Genomic DNA, 18,095 nt, shown 5'->3' on the forward strand with positions numbered 1-18,095 from the left:
ACTTTGGATAAAAGTATCAAAATGCATGTTAATGTATTAATGTAAACAGGTAAATGTGTAAAGGTAAAAATGTTCATGAATACAATGATAATGTTATCACCATACCAAAATGTATTTAGTCAATATTAATGGCAGTAAAATTTGATAATTCTAAAAATAATTTCAATAGCAAAGCAAATGGTAGCCTAATACATACTGTAAGTGCATGGCAGAACACCCCATAAAAAAGCTTTAAGAGTTAAATATTCAAAACAAAACAACTCTCTTTAAAAACTATAATTAAAAAATGATATCTGAAAAAAATAACTATTTGCTGATAGGGTAAAAAAATCACTGTTCAATTTGTAATTTGTGTAAACTGCCACAAACAAACTACCACAGTTTATGCTGATGTTTTCGTCATAAACTATGTACATTGCACATTCAAAATGAATATGTAATTCTGCTTCTCAAGCAAATGTATGCGATCGTAAGGATGTATACATAATTGTACAGGAAGACAACACTTTATTATGAAATGTTTGCAGGCTAGCACCCGCAATACATTAAACAATAATGCCTAAAACTACAGCTGTGAAAACCTCACAGCTTCTTATCACATATATGCCCGGTTTCACAGACAAGGCTTAGGACTAGTCCCAGACTAAAATGAAAGTTTGAGCTAATTTATCTAAGGCATAGTCCTGGCTTTAGCTAAGCCTTGTCTATGAAACCGGGCCATGAATCCTTAAATGGCACCCGACCACTTTGAGTACTCGGCTGGACACTTTAGCGCCTAATGAAATGGCTGTTTTGCAAATGTAAGAGTAGGTAAATGTTCTCAAACTTAGCACCCGCAGCACTATTGGTCCTCCCTTTCTACCTCTATTATAGACTCTGCCTTGATTAAAATAATGGTTCTTTAGTAGCAAGATGCTAATTGACAATACGGCTTCAAGAGCGCTGACTGCTCAGTCTGCCTGAGCCTGACAGCTTTAACAGAGTATTATTTGTTTGTGGCAGTTTACACTGGTACAAACTGAACAGTAGAAAACGATAGCCAATGAAAGTTGGACATTTACCCGGCGGTGTTAATGAGCTCTTTCCTTAGACACAGTTCTGATTGTTGCAGGTGTGGCATTCGTGTGCCAGTCAAATCCGTTATTCCTTTACTTTCAGGGTGTGTGGTTTATTTGCATTCTGTAATTCAGTTTACAGTGTAATTTCCTGCAGGACTTGACTTATTGTCCCAGTACTATAGAAAAAGCAGGAGATGCCACAGCCTGAGGATAGAACTTCAAGCCAGGCTGCTGTCACAAAAGCATAATGAGTCCTTAGTCATGCTGAAGAAATGCTGTGCCATCTGTCCTTCATGAGACTCTATTACTGTAAACACATTTTTATTCATTGGCGTTTAATTCAGTTTGGGAGCCGTGTCTTTCTATTACCTTATTGTTGTTGATTTTATGACTTTTATATACAGCACTTTGGTCAACTGCGGTTGTTTTAAATGTGCTTTAGAAATATATTAAACCTGAAACTATACAGTCTTTTTGTGATTTACTGTTTTCTTCATAAAATCATCCTACGTCAAGAACACTCTGAGAAAATATAACCTTGGTCAATTAAAAATACTGAGTAATGCCATGTCAAAGCTTGAAATCATAGTGACATTAATGGCTGAAATCAAAATTTGGTGCTTGTTATCCCAGAATTAGATTTTGAGACTTTTACCTGGATTTCACAGAGACTGGGTTACATTTAACCTCCTTTTTTATTGTTTCTGTGTGCTTTGCACATTCCCTCACATTTTGATTTCAATTACTCTTCTGCAACAGAAAATATAAAACTTGTACTTTTCCTTTTTGGTTCATTTTCTGCAAACATATCAAATTTAAATAAATGTGCTGCTGTATCTGTGTGTTCGTAGCATGTTCGCATAAACATACAGTAATGTCAGATCTCTAGAATGCTAATTTAATAATAATGTCTCCAAGGAGGAGCATGGCAAGCTTGCTATTTTCCTCTGCACACATCCACATATCCGTTTGGATCTTCATTTCCTCACTAACATATAATATGGAAATGAATAAGAGAATAGTAAATAAAATGAGTAATGCTTTTGGCCAAGAAGGACCCACTTAGGGATTTTCCAGACAGAACAAGAATTTCCAGAATGTGCACTTTTTATGCTGCTAACAAAGGAATGTTGATTTTGTCACTAAGCAAAGAAAACCAAAGAAGGCTTGATCCATCAGCGACAAAGATAGTCATTAAGTTTCAATGAGCGTCATTGCTAGGGACACCTTTGGTGAGTTCGACTTTATTCAAATGAACACTGATGTAATGTGGCGGTGACCAGGGCTGGACTGAGAAGAAAAATCAGCCCTGGCTCTTTTGGCCCACATCGGTACGCCACCATTTCTGTCGACGGGGGGATGTGGGGGGGGGTGCATGGTTAAGTCTGTCGACTGGGTATGAGTCTTCTGCATTCGCGTTGCGTGCACTCGCATTTATAATACGTCTGTATGAGCAGCCCAAGCGTCCGTTCCGGCCCCATACGTTAGCGACTCACCGGGAAAGCTACCGGAACGCCAGATGACCAGTCCGCCCCTGTCGGTGACCAATGAGAGTGCCCAGAAACAGGACACAGAGAACAGGTATGCCTTCTAGCAAATAACAGCACAGAAACTCTGCAACCTATTGCTGTCAGTGTGATTATGGTTTGAGGCAAACAGTACATCTTGAGTCAGGTCTTACAGTCCGAAGGATAGCAAACACATAGGGTCAATGGATACATCATGTCTGTTTGATTTCTGTCTGACTCACGCTATAGGAAACAATATGCCCACCAGACACATTCACACCAAGCAACGGTATCAGCCAGTACAAGGATCTCTCACCACCTGCGACTGTCTTGACAGGCAAACTCACACTTGTTATATCCTATCAGTCCCCACAATCCTAGATGGGTTGTACTTAGCCTCTGAGGAAAATGTGGACTAATGGATTTTGCTAGGAAAACAGAACTCTGGGGAAAACAGAGGCATAAATGTTTACGCTCTCGGTGTACGGGACAGACAGAACATGACATTCACATCAGCAACTCGCAGTGTGCTAAAAATAGATGAGTGCTCCACAAATCTCCCTTTATTTCAAGTATAATGAACCATATATACATACAGTATATGTGTGTATATTATTGAATGATCTGCCCGCTGCTACAAGATCAGCAGATTCTGTAGCCATCTTTAAGAACCGTCTGAAAACACATCTCTTCCGTCAACACCTGACTGATCAGTTCTGACTTCTGTCTCTTTTCTACTCTTTCAAAATTAAAAAAAAAAAAAACTTCGCTCTGTACACTGTGATAGGCTATGTGAGACCAATTTTCTTTTATTGAACTTGTGCTTTTTGTTGTCCTTATGTTGTTCCAATTGCTTCCATTGTTTCCCTCATCTGTAAGTCGCTTTGGATAAAAGCGTCTGCTAAATGAGTAAATGTAAATGTACATACAGCCACAGAAAAAATAAGAGACCATTTCAAAGCTATTTTCAGTTTTTCGGAATGTACTACGGTATGTAGGGCTGTGCAAAAATATTGTATGTAACTATCGCAATATTTTTTTTTCTATAGTGATACCTCTACTATCGGTATTTTTTAAAAATGATGTCATATACATACGGCCAAAAGTAAGTGGAAGCGAGCATGGTGAAAAATATAAGAACGCTTCGAGCTCTCAGAGCTGATCTGTGGGTGTGCTTTGGTTGTCAAAATAAGTCATGAAGTAATGAGTTACAGTATATAAAATAATGCTGTTTGTAGGCTTCGCAAGTCATGACACAAGTCACTTGGCTACTGCAGTGCATTAGACAAAAAGTTTATTAACAAAAGTAACAATGACATGTGACACCAGCGCATTTACAGCACGGATGAAGCAGGGGTTTTATTCTGCCCATGTTCATTGTTTTAACTGTAATGCACCACAACAGCCAAGTGACTTGCGTGAGCCACCTTATTCCCCTGTGCTACCCACGTGAGGGACGCAATCCACAGTTTGAGAACCCAAACCTCTGATCTAAAGGTCCATGCATCGCACATCATGGCCACTCTGCAGAGGTAAGGGATGTTTTTACACTTATCCTTACAGAAAACCCCCGGTGGTGCACAGCATGTTGTATTTCTAGCTCTACTTTTGACATTTTCTATTTAAAGTATTGCAATATATCGCAAATGTGTATCGTATCGATATATATAGCAATATATTGTATCGTGACCCATCTATCGTGATATGTATCGTATCGGGAGGCACTTGCCAATACACAGCCCTAGTACTATGTATAGGTATGTGTTTAGGTAAAATGATCATTTTTGTTTCATTCTGTGAACTACTTACAATATTTCTCCCAAATTTCGAATAAAAATATTTTTTCTATTTTCATTTATTTGGAGAAAATGAAAACTGGAGAAACAGGTCAAAACAACATAAAAGGTGCTCTGTACTTTTTCAAACCTCAAATACTGGAAAGAATACAAGTTCATATTCACTTTCAAGCAATACAAAAGTAATATTTGTACATATATTTAGGAAAAATTCCAAAAAATATTTTTATGTGATTACCTCGATATTTATCAGTTTTCATGTGTCTTGTCTTAATTTCAGTCTTTCTCATTGCTTTTGAATGACTTTGTCACTCCTGGGGGTTGATTTTGTTGAAATTCAACAGACAATGAACTGGAATGGCCACAATACATCTAGCAATGCTGATGAAATAAACATTTGGAATAGTTCTTAATTTTTACCGCACCTATATATAAATATATATATATAATATGTATTATATAAATATACTATTGCCCTATTTATCCTGTATTTTTCTCCTGCATGCCCCCTGGGCTACACATACCACAGACTGAAATCATTAGCGTAGAAAAGGCACAATGCCACAGAGCACGCAGATTGAGGAGAAAGAGAGTCCCCCTGTTTTCCTTCACTACCATTCGTCGTTTCTCATTATTCTGTGTCTTCAAGTCTCAAGGAGTCTGCGGCAGGCGAGAGAGCTGTCAGAAAGAAGCCATGAAAAAAGCTATTGTTTCCTTACCTTGCACATGCTCAGGGAATTGAATCCTGCATATGCTCGAATCACAGCCTGAAAGAGTGAAAACCCACATAAAAAACAGAGCAAGGAAAACAAAGAGCTTGCCATCAGAAAAAGGGCGTTATTCTTTAAGTGCTATGTGCTTTTGGGCTTCGGCTGGCCCAATTTTTCAACCCCACAGACCATGGCTATGCTCCAAATCTGCCTAGTAGGCAGCATTTTAAGACGTGATTATGCTACATTCTAAAATAACACTTTCTTTTGGCATATTTGCCTTTATCCAACAGAGGAAAGCATCGCGATTAGCTTGACAAATCTATCAAAGATGGAGGATAAAGTGAGAGTCATTATAATCATTTCTTTTACATTTAAGCCTCTGATAATATGTTAATATACCCACTTATTCTATTTCTATTGGCAGGTAAGAGCAGAAACATGGCTTTATGCATTTGGCAGCCTCCCAAAGGTTTGTGCCTATTTACAATTCTTTTACAAATGCATTCAGAACCCATGACCCCCTGAATTAAATCAAACTGAAACCTTAATCGACCTTAATGAGGACCCATTTCACTCATGCTCCCTTAAAAGACAAGACTTGCTAGGTTTGTGAAAACTACCAGTTGAGCATCAGTGTGTGTAGGTGTAATAACGTGTCACTTGTCATTGAGACATCACTCGTAACTATTGGGCCCCTGTTGTTTTTTCATAGGTTAATGGTTCTTGGAAGAATCGATACGTAAAGCATCAGGGTGATACGTGATGAAGTGCGCAAACCGGAAGAGACGAGGAAACACAGAAAACATGACCCCCGAGGAATGAGACTAACTAACTGTCCCTTGCAAGGCTTGCAGCAATAATGAAAAGCCATCCTGAGAGCCCCTCTAAGACACTATATAAATCACTCCTGCTACTACAACAAGGCACCACGCTGCCCCAGAGAGAGAGAGAGAGAAAGAGAGAGAGAGAGAGAGAGAGAGAGAGAGAGAGAGAGAGAGAGAGAGAGAGAAAGAGAGAGAGAGAGAGACATGCATTATTTACCAACAGAAACTGCAACATCAACTCCTTTTCCCCGTCCCGGATCCATTTGGGCTGCAGTTGTAAGGTGCCAACTGTATAATGACCGGGAAGTTGTGGAGAAAGAGAGAAATGCGAGAGGAGAGCGACAGATCATTAAATCAGCTCAGCACTTGAGAGTGTACAGTTGTCTGGATAAACGCTTAGTGTCTTCTACAACAAGTTAAGGGAGGCTGACCAGCAGACTATTACTTTATGTCAGATGTCCTAAGTGGCACTTCTGCAATTTCAAAGTAAAACAATTCAGACAGTCTACATATCCCTGGAACAAACTTTTGGCCCATGAGGAAAAAAGGATCAGCATTGTCATTTCAACTCAAGTGAAACAGATAGCCTTTTGTTCTCTTCGTTTCTGTTTCTATCTCTCTTTCAAACCTCCCTATATGTGCCTGCATTGTGTTTTGCTTTAAACCCCACAGATCCCTGGGTAAAAGTGTAAATTCCATGTATTTTACATACCTTGGAATTAAATTAAACCAGGTCATTACCTTTATTTTTCAGAAAAGTTGAGTAACTACTGGATATGCATTGTTGTAACACAGAGAATATTAGACCATGAACGACATGTAGCAGTTCATTCAGTCTCATTTTGACTCGTTCGTTCAGTGAAGGGCGTGTTCATTCAGTACATTCAACCAATGAAACGTTCTGACAGAGCTCACACTCAAGCGCTATTGGCTCGTGTCTCTTTGAAGCTGCGCTGTCTTTGCTTGAGACAGTAATGAATGAGAAAAATCTTTCAAAAAGACATATTACATAAACTGTATTACATTTCTTCAATCATGCAGATCACATTCTTGTTTTTTAGCATGTCATTCGATCTTTTAATATACAGTACGACTCACTTCATTGCTTCTCTGATCGGAACAGCGCTGGTTTCTTTTGGCTTACTTTATGTTGCATATCACGTTATGCAGCAGCACACGTTAGCGGATAAATTAACATTGGCATTTAAAAACTTTTGTGCTGCCTTTGTAATGAGTTTCGGGGTGACTTGCCTGCAGTCACGCTTCAAGTTTGCTGTGTTTTACTGGCGATTGTGAATGAAAATATGACGCTTTGTAAACCACTTGGAGACACAGATTGTGTCTTGTGCTTGCCCTCCTCACAGAGACTTCTCTCTCTACCGCATATGTGAGATAAGCACACGTGACGCGCTGGCGCAGAGTAGGTAGCGTCTTGACCACTGAACGAATAGAATTAAACATATCGTAAATATCCCCATCTCTCTACGATGCGCATCGTAACATTTTTGCATCGCGAAATATCGTAATACGATGTATCGTTACACCCCTAGTATGCACATTATAACACATTAAATCCTAACTGCAATTAAGTGTTTTTCTAAACTATGGACAGAAGAAAGTCAATAAAGAAAGTCAAGCTGTTGTCAAGAATGAACAGTTCAGCACCATGGACAGCGTTCCAGCCCATCAAAGCACTACAGGTTACCACTTTGCTACTATTGATACTTCCAACGTCTAGTTATTTTTACTCTCCAGATCTTTCTTTCCGTGCCAGCGCTGTGGCAATTAACTTTCCTGAACCAGCCAAAAGGAAAAACAATGACAATAAACCAACACAGCCAAAACAGGACAAACTGCCACCTGCAAAAAATGTTTCACATCACACACGTACACGCTTGAGTGAGTCAAGAAATAATGTGTTAACAGTGAGAGTGAAATTTCGTGCTGAGTACCAGTGATGATAGGAGAAAACGGATAGAAAGAACCAGTTTGTTCGCTAAATAAAACATTAACCACTGTGAACAGAAAGCTTGTCTGTTCTTGGAGGATCGAGGTGAATTTGAATCCATTCTTGTGACTCAACTTTCTATGATTTCTCATGTACATAAATTGTATTTCCTTAAATGTATACTACTGTTTAGTACATGGCCACAGCTGGTTAATGGCTACAGCTGAAATAACCAAACCCAACAACTAGAAGTGGGAGCCACTGCCCACATACTGTATATTTAGCTATTGAGTGAATAAAACATCCACACACAAAAAAATATTAAAACGTTGTCGATATCTGTGGATCAAGTTTTAGAAACTTGTAAAGCGAACCAAACAATGCTTGGCTGCTTCTACTGTGGCCCCTAGCATAGGTCAGTTGCATCATAAATCCCTATTAACCTTACGATGTGAAGCAAAATAATTTCTTAAACACACAATTCTCTGGGAGATCACTCAAAATGGATCAAAAGTTCCCTCACACACATAGGAACATGAAAGGGTTCAAAAATAGCCTTAAAAATAACACATGTATTATTTATCTGAGTCTATGCAAGGAAGAATATAAAATGCCTTTCTAAAATGTCATTTGTTTAGTAATAAAAAAAGTTTATATAGTCATATAAAGCTCACCTTTATGTTATATCTCTGCTATATGTAATACTGTGTATGTCCATGTTTACCTCAACCTCTGAAAACATGAAATGAGCATCTACCATATGCACAACAGATGGTACAACAGACATTTTGGAGTATTCACCTGCACACGTCACCATGTTGCTTACAACCCAAGGACTACTGGAACGGAAAGAATGGTTAGGAAGCAGAAATGCCACATCCGCTGAGGTTCTTCTGTGCTGTATGTTGCTTTTTGAAACATACAGTATTAAGAACTCATCCTTGAACTCATCACAGTCTGATATCAATTCTTATATTTTCTACTGTAACATACTGTAGGCGCATCGATAATAAGGAGCCCATTAACATCATCCTCTATTATTCCGGTCTGAAAGCTTTTTTCTATTTTCAGCATGTTTTCACTTCTCCTCCAGAGTGCAAAAACAGGACAATAGAAGGAGAATCTCAAGGGTTTTGAAACGGCCTCCAGCACAATGCCCTGAACACACATTAAGCTCCCTCGTCTAATCAATTCCATCGGAGAATGCGTTTGATGATGGTAGCATCTTGTTCCAACAGGCACCTTTGGGGATATGGGGCCTTGGAACACACCAGCCTCTACAACAAATCAATCCAGCCACTCTCTGCCAGGAGATGCTGATGTCACGGCCCTATCTTCACAACCCAGCTGCTCTTCATCTCGGCTCATCTTCCTGTCACTTCTCAGAATTTGATTCATCAGGGCCTTTTTTCGCCACTCATTTACAGCTCTGAGGAAAAAATGGCTTGCGTCAAAGATACTTTAACAGCCTGTAAAAACAGCTTAAAGGCGGCCTTTGACAGATTTATCTGATACTATGAATTTTCTCTGATGTGTATATATCTCCGGCGTTTTATGCTGGGGTGTGAATGAGGTAGTTGAATGGGTAAATGGCGAGCTACCGAACGCTTGCGTTCTCATTCCAAGGCAGCTCTTTCACGAGCACTTGAGAAGGGGGGTTTTATAAATCAAAAGGATGTGTTTACCATACCTGATTGAGATAATAAATCAAGGTGTCCAAGTAAAAAGCAAACCAAAGGCCGCTTTAACACTTTAGAGTAGCCTTGTGGCGCAAACCTGAAAAGTGAACTTGAGTTTGGACCATGAAATCTGAAGCACAAAATCTTTCATACACACATTTAGAATGGTCTAATTGTAAAATGTTCTGATGCATAATTCTGCAAGAACATTGGTATCCAAACAGCATTGTACATGAAACCATGGAGACATTTCTCAAAAATATCTATCTAGGGCATAAATATTTTTGGGTGTTTTAAGTGCACTACATCTGCAAACCTCAAAACCCCATCTTCAACGTTTAGAATATTCTCATAAGCACTGCTGAATTTGACCATGGCTGTTCACACGGGACATGTACATTTCCTGATAACCGCATTCGGTTCTGATACGAGACATGGCGTTGACAGTATTAGCCGCGGTAGCTTGATTTGATCAGACGCATTACAGCGATATCAAACTGATCTGGGAGCTGGAACCAGCGCAGACCTTCACCCACATCTGCGGCTGACTGATTTAGCCCCACAGCGCACATGTCAAGAATGCTGTGTCAAGGAGGTTCAGAAAGGATTAGGACATGCAACTTTTTAAATGAAAAGAATCTCCCTTTATGAACCTCATTCATGCTTGGCAAGAAGATTCAATGTGATCAAAAGCACCTCAGAGAGTCAAAGTAACACAATCTAATGCAAGAGACTGTTTTTGTCACAGATTGCAGAACCATCAAAAATAAATCATGACAAAAATGTCCCATTTACGAATAAGCCCTTTGGATAGTGTTACTCTGCCTTTCTGAGGTTCCCGTCTGGCAACAACATCAAAGCCTTTTGGGAATCTTTCGGGGATCAATGAATAATTGCATTAGTCTCATATGTAGCATGCCAGTCTCCTCCAGAAAGACAGCTCATTAAAGTCACCGCTTGTGAAAGGGGCAAAATGCACTCAAATGTGAAGCGGATTTTATGAGAAAGGAACGGGAGAGAGAATAAAACCCCTAGAATTTAATTATGCCGAATCTTAATCTCCCAGTGTCTCCACAGTCACTGCTTTTCTCAATATGCCACTACAATCTTTATGAAGTCCTCACAGCTGCCAGGCTGTAGTGATCAATTTGAACTCCCCATGTAGGAGGAAACCTCTGAATTAGGTCTACGTTCGCTAAATAAAGCATGCAAACGTCTTGGAAAAAAGCAGACACAGTCATTTGCATAGTCAACAATATATAATGATGCAAGATATGGGACAGGCCTCAGAGGACGAACCGAGCATTTATTTCAGTAATACGGCGTGTGTTGAACACAGTAAGCATTCTTGTCAACAATTAAAGCTGTGAAAAAGCACGGGGCGCTCATAATCTGGATATGTTTGGCAGAAGGGATGAAAAAGAAGAAGGAAATGTTTTCTCTGATGCCACTTGGCTCAGGGGGGTTCAATCATTAGTGCAATGAGAAAAATGATTTAACTGCACCATTGATAATCCAGACTAAGAGAGGCCTTGTTTTTGTGCTGTAGCATTATTTTGACAGAAGTTGTGGATCAAAGGACTGTCTTGGACTCCAAGAGAGAAAACATTGCAATGGCTTCGACTAAAAGAAAAGGCAAACAGATAAGAGGACATGCACTCTTATTATTACGTCTGATAGAAGCACAACTATGGCTTTGCAAGAGATGTGGCACTGAGGAAGAGCAGGAACGCTTTGCACTTTTCACTGATTTCTACGGCCTTTGATGAAGCATTAAATAAACATTTTTTTAGTAGGTGTAAGCCCTGCATTTAACCGTGTGCGGAATTTTTTTGGATCTACGCACCGGATCAACTGCGTTCTTTAATATTGGACATTTGGCGCTGCTCCTCTTCTGTGACTGCAAGAGATTTTAAAGATTTTACAAAGTGCTGTTTGACATTTCTGTGTAGCCATGTGACTTAACCCTTGAAACAAAAAGGCACAAAGTGAGGAGATGAAGAGATCATATAATGATGCTTATGTGATCCAAATGATCATTGTGGATAAATATCCAACATTTTATTTTCAGCCGTTACATTTTAGCGCAAAGCTTGAATTAAATGGCAGAACTGAAATTAAGCACTTGCAGAGGTATAACAATTTCTTTCTTTAGATATTATAGTAATGTGCCTTTAATTTCAACCCATAACCTCTAGACTAGTTAGACTCCCCTACCTAGTTTATTTCTGCTAATTAACACCTACAAGTAAAGACAAAAATAAGAGCCAATCAGGGGTGTTAATTTCCCTTTGTTTTTCGACATTATAAACAATATAATGCTTGCATGAGGGTCACGGTGCATCATGGGAATTTAGTACCTTTAAATTTGAGTTAATATTAATCAGATAGATGAAGGTAATGAGCAATTCTTGAATTGTTTAAAATATAAAATAGACATCAAGTTTGTACCCTGAGAAAGTTTTCTACTAACATTCTTAATCATCTCAGTAATAGTTGTTTGACTGCAATTGCACAAATGTATTAAAAATCCACTATCACTGCTCATCCGGCTTTTGAACCAACCGCCTTAGCTCTAAAGGTCATGTGACATACAGGAAAATATGGTTAAAAATCTCAACAGACAGGGAAATAAATTTGTCAATCTTATGATTAACGAGCACTCCAAATGGTCGCTGGCAACTATACAGTACTATTATGAAATATCTGTAAGTTTTATGCAGTTTCAAACAAAAATTAATAAAACATTTTGTGGGCAAACATCATTGACATTTTGCAGCCAGATGCTGCTGTCCTGGCATCTAACCATGAACCGAACCCTGAACTCTTGGTATTGTAGATTGAGGAAAAAATACTTCAGAAGAAACAAAATCATACAAGGCTAACAGTAGTCTTTTATCTTAACTGGGACGTTTTTAATTGTTTCATTTTTATTTATTAACTTCCTGCCTTGGTCCTAATTAGCTAAATGCTAGCAGCAGGAAACTTGGTTGAAATTCAGCTTTAGTTTGTTAACATCTTCATCAGTTCATTATAACGCCCCCCCCCCCCCCTTAGTGGATAATAGTACAGTATTATCTCCAAAAATCATCAACATAAATCATTAAAAACATGCTCTCATTAAAAAAAAGCACTGAGACACCATCTTGTTTTCAGAAGAATACAGAGAGAATTCAGACTACACGGGTCATGTACTACTCTGCACATTTAAAAACACACAGTTGCTTAACTGCTCTGGCTTTAGTGATTGATGAATACATCTTTAATTTCTCTAAGGCCAAACATTCTGCAAGAATCTGAGAAGTAAAAAAGTATGAGCCGTGCACAAATCGTCAGCCAGTGGGACACTTTCCATTCAATTGACCAACATGCTGTTTTGTAGAAAAACAGATGATTTAACCTGAATAAACTGTAGGTTTTAGCAAGAGAGTTTTGGTGTGATGAGAAGATGTGTTGGTAAAACTCACAGAGATATGCTGACAGCGGCTCTGCATTACATCTCCACCCTGGAGCTCTGGCCTCAGGGCCTAACTGTTCTGTCACTGGCCTGAAGTCCACAATTTCAGCATATGACAAGACAAAACACATGAACACACATACAAAGACACTGAAATACGCTGCATGGTCATGACCATGGTGCATGGGTTAAGGTAAACAAGCCTGATACCTTTGTGTGAAGTCGAAAAAGTTTTAGACAACCAGTGAAAATGCTTCTATTTTAAATATTTCAATAATTTAAAGCTGCAATCAGTAACCTTTTTTTGTTTAAAATAAACTTGAGCAAGTATACAAAAAAGTGTGTTCAAAACGCAGGAAATTTTGTGTCATTTGATGTCGTTTGACTTGAACTGACATTCTTGCAGTTGTTTGTTTAAAACAGAAATGACGATAGTTAGGCAAACGTTTTGCAGCTTTACATTGTTTTGCATTACATGTATTATATTATAAGCAGGGCTGTCAAATGATTAATCGTGATTAATCGCATCCAGAATAAAAGTTTGTGTTTACCTAACATATGTCGGTGTACTGTGCATATTAATTTTGTATTTATGAACACATACACATCAATGCATATTTTTAAGAAAAATATTAAATATAACAATTCATAAACGTTGATATAGAATTACAGTTATTGGTAAATATAAATAAATACATTTAAATATTTCCTAAATATATATACAAGTATGTGTACGTTTTTGTGTTTATAAATACAAAATTAATATGCACAGTACACAGACATACAGTATATTATGTAAACGCAAACTTCTATTCTGGATGCGATTAATCGCGATTAATCGTTTGACAGCCCTAATTATAAGCACAACAATTGGAACAATTATGCTATCAGCATATTAGCAGCAGTGAAAAACTGAATTTTTAAACTAGTATAATTTGAAGAACACTTGAGTATTTGTTATCTCTTTGTTCTTGTTCTCACAGCATGCGCTCCAGCTGACTCCACAAGTTGCAATGCTTGGTGATCCATGATATCCCAGCATGATTCAAAGAAGTTTCAAAGAGCATCTTGTGTGCTTCAATGGATGCAAGAACATCTGACCTTTTGTACAAAAGAAATTTCACAAATCTACTTATATGATGAATGACCGGAAACAGTGCCGAATCATAAATATTTCACATCATAACATCTCTTTTTTGTGATCCATCCAAAAAAAATCTTTGTGGTCTTTTTTGTACCCTACTGCATTATAAGTATACGTTTGTCTATGTGTATATGTGTGTGTTGAAGCTGTAAGACGTGATTTTTCTTGTCTATACTATTGTCTGCCTGTCTGTGCGATGCAATGCTATAGGGACAAAATTGTTTTCCAAAGCAATTTGCAATTTAGACAAAATGTCATCAGCGCTATTGGATCAAATTACAGGCATTAGTCAGACGCCATTTCCATTCACACCTCTCATTTGGATCTGATGTCTATAATTCTCAGCATTCAAGTCAAGTCCTGACATAATTCATTTTCTTGCCAGCGATCTGCAAGGTCCAATACTCCCCTCCAGCAAGTCACTGACGTCTGAGACAGCACAGAAATGAAGCACTGACCGTCAATATCTCCAGATCATGACAATTTGAACACAAACATAGCGCTTTGTCTTTACAGACAATCTAAATTAGCGCATAAACATGGGCACCATCGGCGGAAAACAAAGACCCGGAGAGACTAAATCAGACTGATATACTTATTAGAAAACGGCAGAGCTAATCCTCCAGTGTGAATTAAAACTATGTTTGAGAAATGTGGCCCTCAAACTTCGAAAATGTTGAATTCTACGTCCGCTGGTCTGCAACTAGCTTCTCCTATGTTTTACAAAGAGGTGAGCAAATAGCTGAAATCATGCAATTTTGGGCATAGAAGTTTAACAGCGCCATGCTATTGGTGCTACAAGAGCGGTGGCTTATGGGAAACAGCACAGCTACAGTATGTGATATTAGCACTTGTTGAGATACAATCTCATAACTGCCAAAGCCACCACAGCAGTGCGCTTAATGAAATTGCTACAAATCTCATTTCTTTACTTCTCTTTGTTTCTGTTAAATCTTCTGAGTGAATCTCGTTGGCTTACATGTGCACACCGGTTCACACTTGATAGGTAACGCTGCTTAAAATCATTTTGATTTCACCCTCAGATTCGTTTTTTTCTTGGGTTTAATGCTTTACAGGATCAAAGGAATCAGATGACATAAGATGGGCTTTCTGTCCTGAGTTTTGCAAAATTTTGAATTAAAGGTCTAGTGTATAAAATTTAGCAGCATTTAGAGGTGAGGTTGCGAATTGCAAACAATGCCATGTTTTCGCTTCTTTGCAAAGCAGATCCGTTTAGGGCTACTGTTGAAACAACACAGTGAATTCCATGCAAGGGGACCGGCGGTGTATGTAGATAGAAACAGCTCATTCTAAGGTAATAAAAACATAACGCTTCATTATGTAAGGTCTTTATACACCTCTGAAGACATAGTTATGTATATTTTATTGCATTTCTGACAATAGATCCTCCTAAAATTACGCATTGGACCTTTAATTGGACTGCTCCGGGTGTACGTGTGTTCACGACTTGCTGTGCGTGTGTTCACTACTCTCTGGATGGGTTAAATGCAGAGGTCATATTTCGGGTATGGGTCACCATATCTGACTAATAGGTCACTTTCACTTTCACTTTTTCACTTTAAATAAAAGCTAATACTGTCACGGTCCCACCGTCTTGTTTATGAAATTCTAGTCGTGTGGTGGGATCGGGGCAGAGTTCTTGGGTTTTATGTGGGAAGGCCATGAGATGTTTATGTTTTTACCTCTCATGTGTTTTTCCAGTGTCTCGTCTCTGTTCCCGCCATCTCGTTTCCTCGTTATCCTTCCCTAAGTGTTTGATTACCCACACCTGCCCTGTGTCGTTATCCCTCGTTTGTCTTCCATTTAAATACCCTCTTGTTTCTTTGTCTTGTGCTCGTGGATTGTACTGTGTATTGTATTCTTGCCTGTTGTCTTGATTCCGTGCCTAGTGCTGTGTGTTCCTGTTCCGTGAGTTTAGTGTCTGTTAGTTTATTGTAGTCTTTCCAGTGTGGTCCTTAGTCTTTGTATTTTAGGTTAGTGAGTTTATGTGGCTGTTTTGTTCCTCCGTTTATTATCGTGTTTTGTTCCCCACTGTGGGTTTTTGTTTCGCGTGTTTTGTGTAAAATAAATATTCTTGTTAACCCCTTACTGTCTGCCTGCATTTGGGTTCTTCCACTCTGCCAGATCGTGACAAATACATCTATTATAGACAGTTTGTGCCACAAGCCCACTGTAGTTCGTTTATGGACCTCTGGTTGCATTGGCTCAAGAGGAAAGGCATAGTTTCAAGGTGGCAGATTACAAAACAGAAATTAAGAATGAAATAAAGAATAGATTAGATATGTGTCCGTCTTCTTTGAAACTGACTAACATGTATGTTCGCTAAGCCTTCAGCTGAATCTTAATATGTGTTAAGATCAAAGATGAGGAAACATAAAAAACATTACTGCGTCAGTAGTGCTATCTCTGAAATAACCTTCTCCATCACCAATGTCCATCACAAGCTCCAGAACTGTCTACTTTAGAACACAAACCAGCTAATATTATTCTGTTTATGTAAACTAAACACACATTGCAATGGCACCATCAAGATGGATGGTCAGAATGTGAGTTATTTTGTACAATTGCAGAGCAGTAACTTAAACAGGCCCATTTGGAGCAACTTAGTGTTAGTTTGGTTTAGGGGCATGATAATGGAGCAGGATTATGATCCTAATAATTCTTTGGTTCCTGTATCACACCTATTTAAGATTAACTGGCAATCTTTCTGTGGGCACGCTAGAGTGGTTCAACATGAAATTGGAAGATAAATGGTAATACCGTGGCTTCACACAGTAAAAACTTGATTGTGATTAACATAAAAATAACCTACAGCACCGTATAACCTTAAACATTTTACATCTGACATCAAATGTTTTTATAATTATAAACATGGGTAAAAATATAGTTAGAAAAAAATAATTAGATTAGAAAAATAACAGTATAGTCCTTCTCAGGTTAACAAAACATTTTCTGAAGGTTAAGTACTTTCATTGCAATCTCTAGAAAAAAACAAAACAATACTCAACAACATCATCTGTTGTAGTAAATGTGTAGACGCATATCACATAGTCTTCCTCTGACATCATCATGCAGTGACATACAAGGCATATACAGTACCAAGGATAACATGGTGCATAAACCCATCTGTCAGCAAGCCAAAATTGAATGATAACACAGCGTGACTTAAGCCACGACTGGTCACAAGAGACGAACAGATTGGAGAAGGGCGAGGCAAGGTTGGCTAAAGATTAGAAGTCAAATGAACAGCCCTTTCGAGGATGAATTATAAAGATAGAGGATGGTTAAATGTGTCACTTGCCTTCGTTAAGGCGAGACAAAGCAGAGAGGAGCGGAGGGGTGTTTTATCCCACTGTGGTAATACTGACTGTCAGCTTTTTTAATGCAGAGTGAGGCTGAGTACCGCCATTCTTGAAAAAAATCTATGCTTAACACTTGAAGGTGCACAAAGAAATGAAGAGCGCTTCTGACAAATGTGATTAAATTTATATGAAGGCTCTTATCATATCAGTGGCCTAGACAAAAGCAGTTTTATTCCACATAGAGTAGGTCACTCTCTAATGGGGGCCGCCATATTGAAATCGCATGACCAGTCATGCTTTGTAATGTTACTTTAACTACTAATAATATAAAATAAATTCATTAATAAATAAAACAAATATTACATAAACTGTATAAATTGTACTATTAATATAAATATATTCAATTATCGTATAAAACAATATATAATATTATGTTAAAATATAATAATGATATTAGTAGTAGTAGTACTAATGTTATTTTATTATTATAAAAAAAAACTGTATAAAAAGCAAGCAAACCAACCGATATACATAACAATAAACAGAATAAACATAATGAAGACATATAACAGAGTCCGAATCAACAGCATCGCCCTGAGTGATGGTATCCATCAGCATGTGTGTAATGTACCAGTCCAAACAGAA

At 38.3% G+C, this 18,095-nt stretch overlaps 1 protein-coding gene across 4 annotated transcripts in view; it reads right to left on the reverse strand.

Moving 5' to 3' along the window:
• igsf21a (immunoglobin superfamily, member 21a) overlaps positions 1-18,095 on the reverse strand; it is a 175,287-nt gene that overhangs the window by 77,742 nt on the left and 79,450 nt on the right. For 2 of the 4 annotated variants that reach the window (XM_057361631.1, XM_057361632.1), the window contains exon 3: positions 5,082-5,129. The exons of the other annotated variants lie outside the window; for them this stretch is intronic. In XM_057361631.1, the coding sequence (XP_057217614.1) occupies positions 5,082-5,129 (48 nt within the window). The remainder of the gene's footprint in view (positions 1-5,081; positions 5,130-18,095) is intronic. 4 annotated transcript variants of the gene reach the window in all.

This window comes from Triplophysa rosa, linkage group LG20 (assembly GCF_024868665.1).
Source record: "Triplophysa rosa linkage group LG20, Trosa_1v2, whole genome shotgun sequence".
Taxonomy (NCBI): Eukaryota; Metazoa; Chordata; class Actinopteri; order Cypriniformes; family Nemacheilidae; genus Triplophysa; species Triplophysa rosa.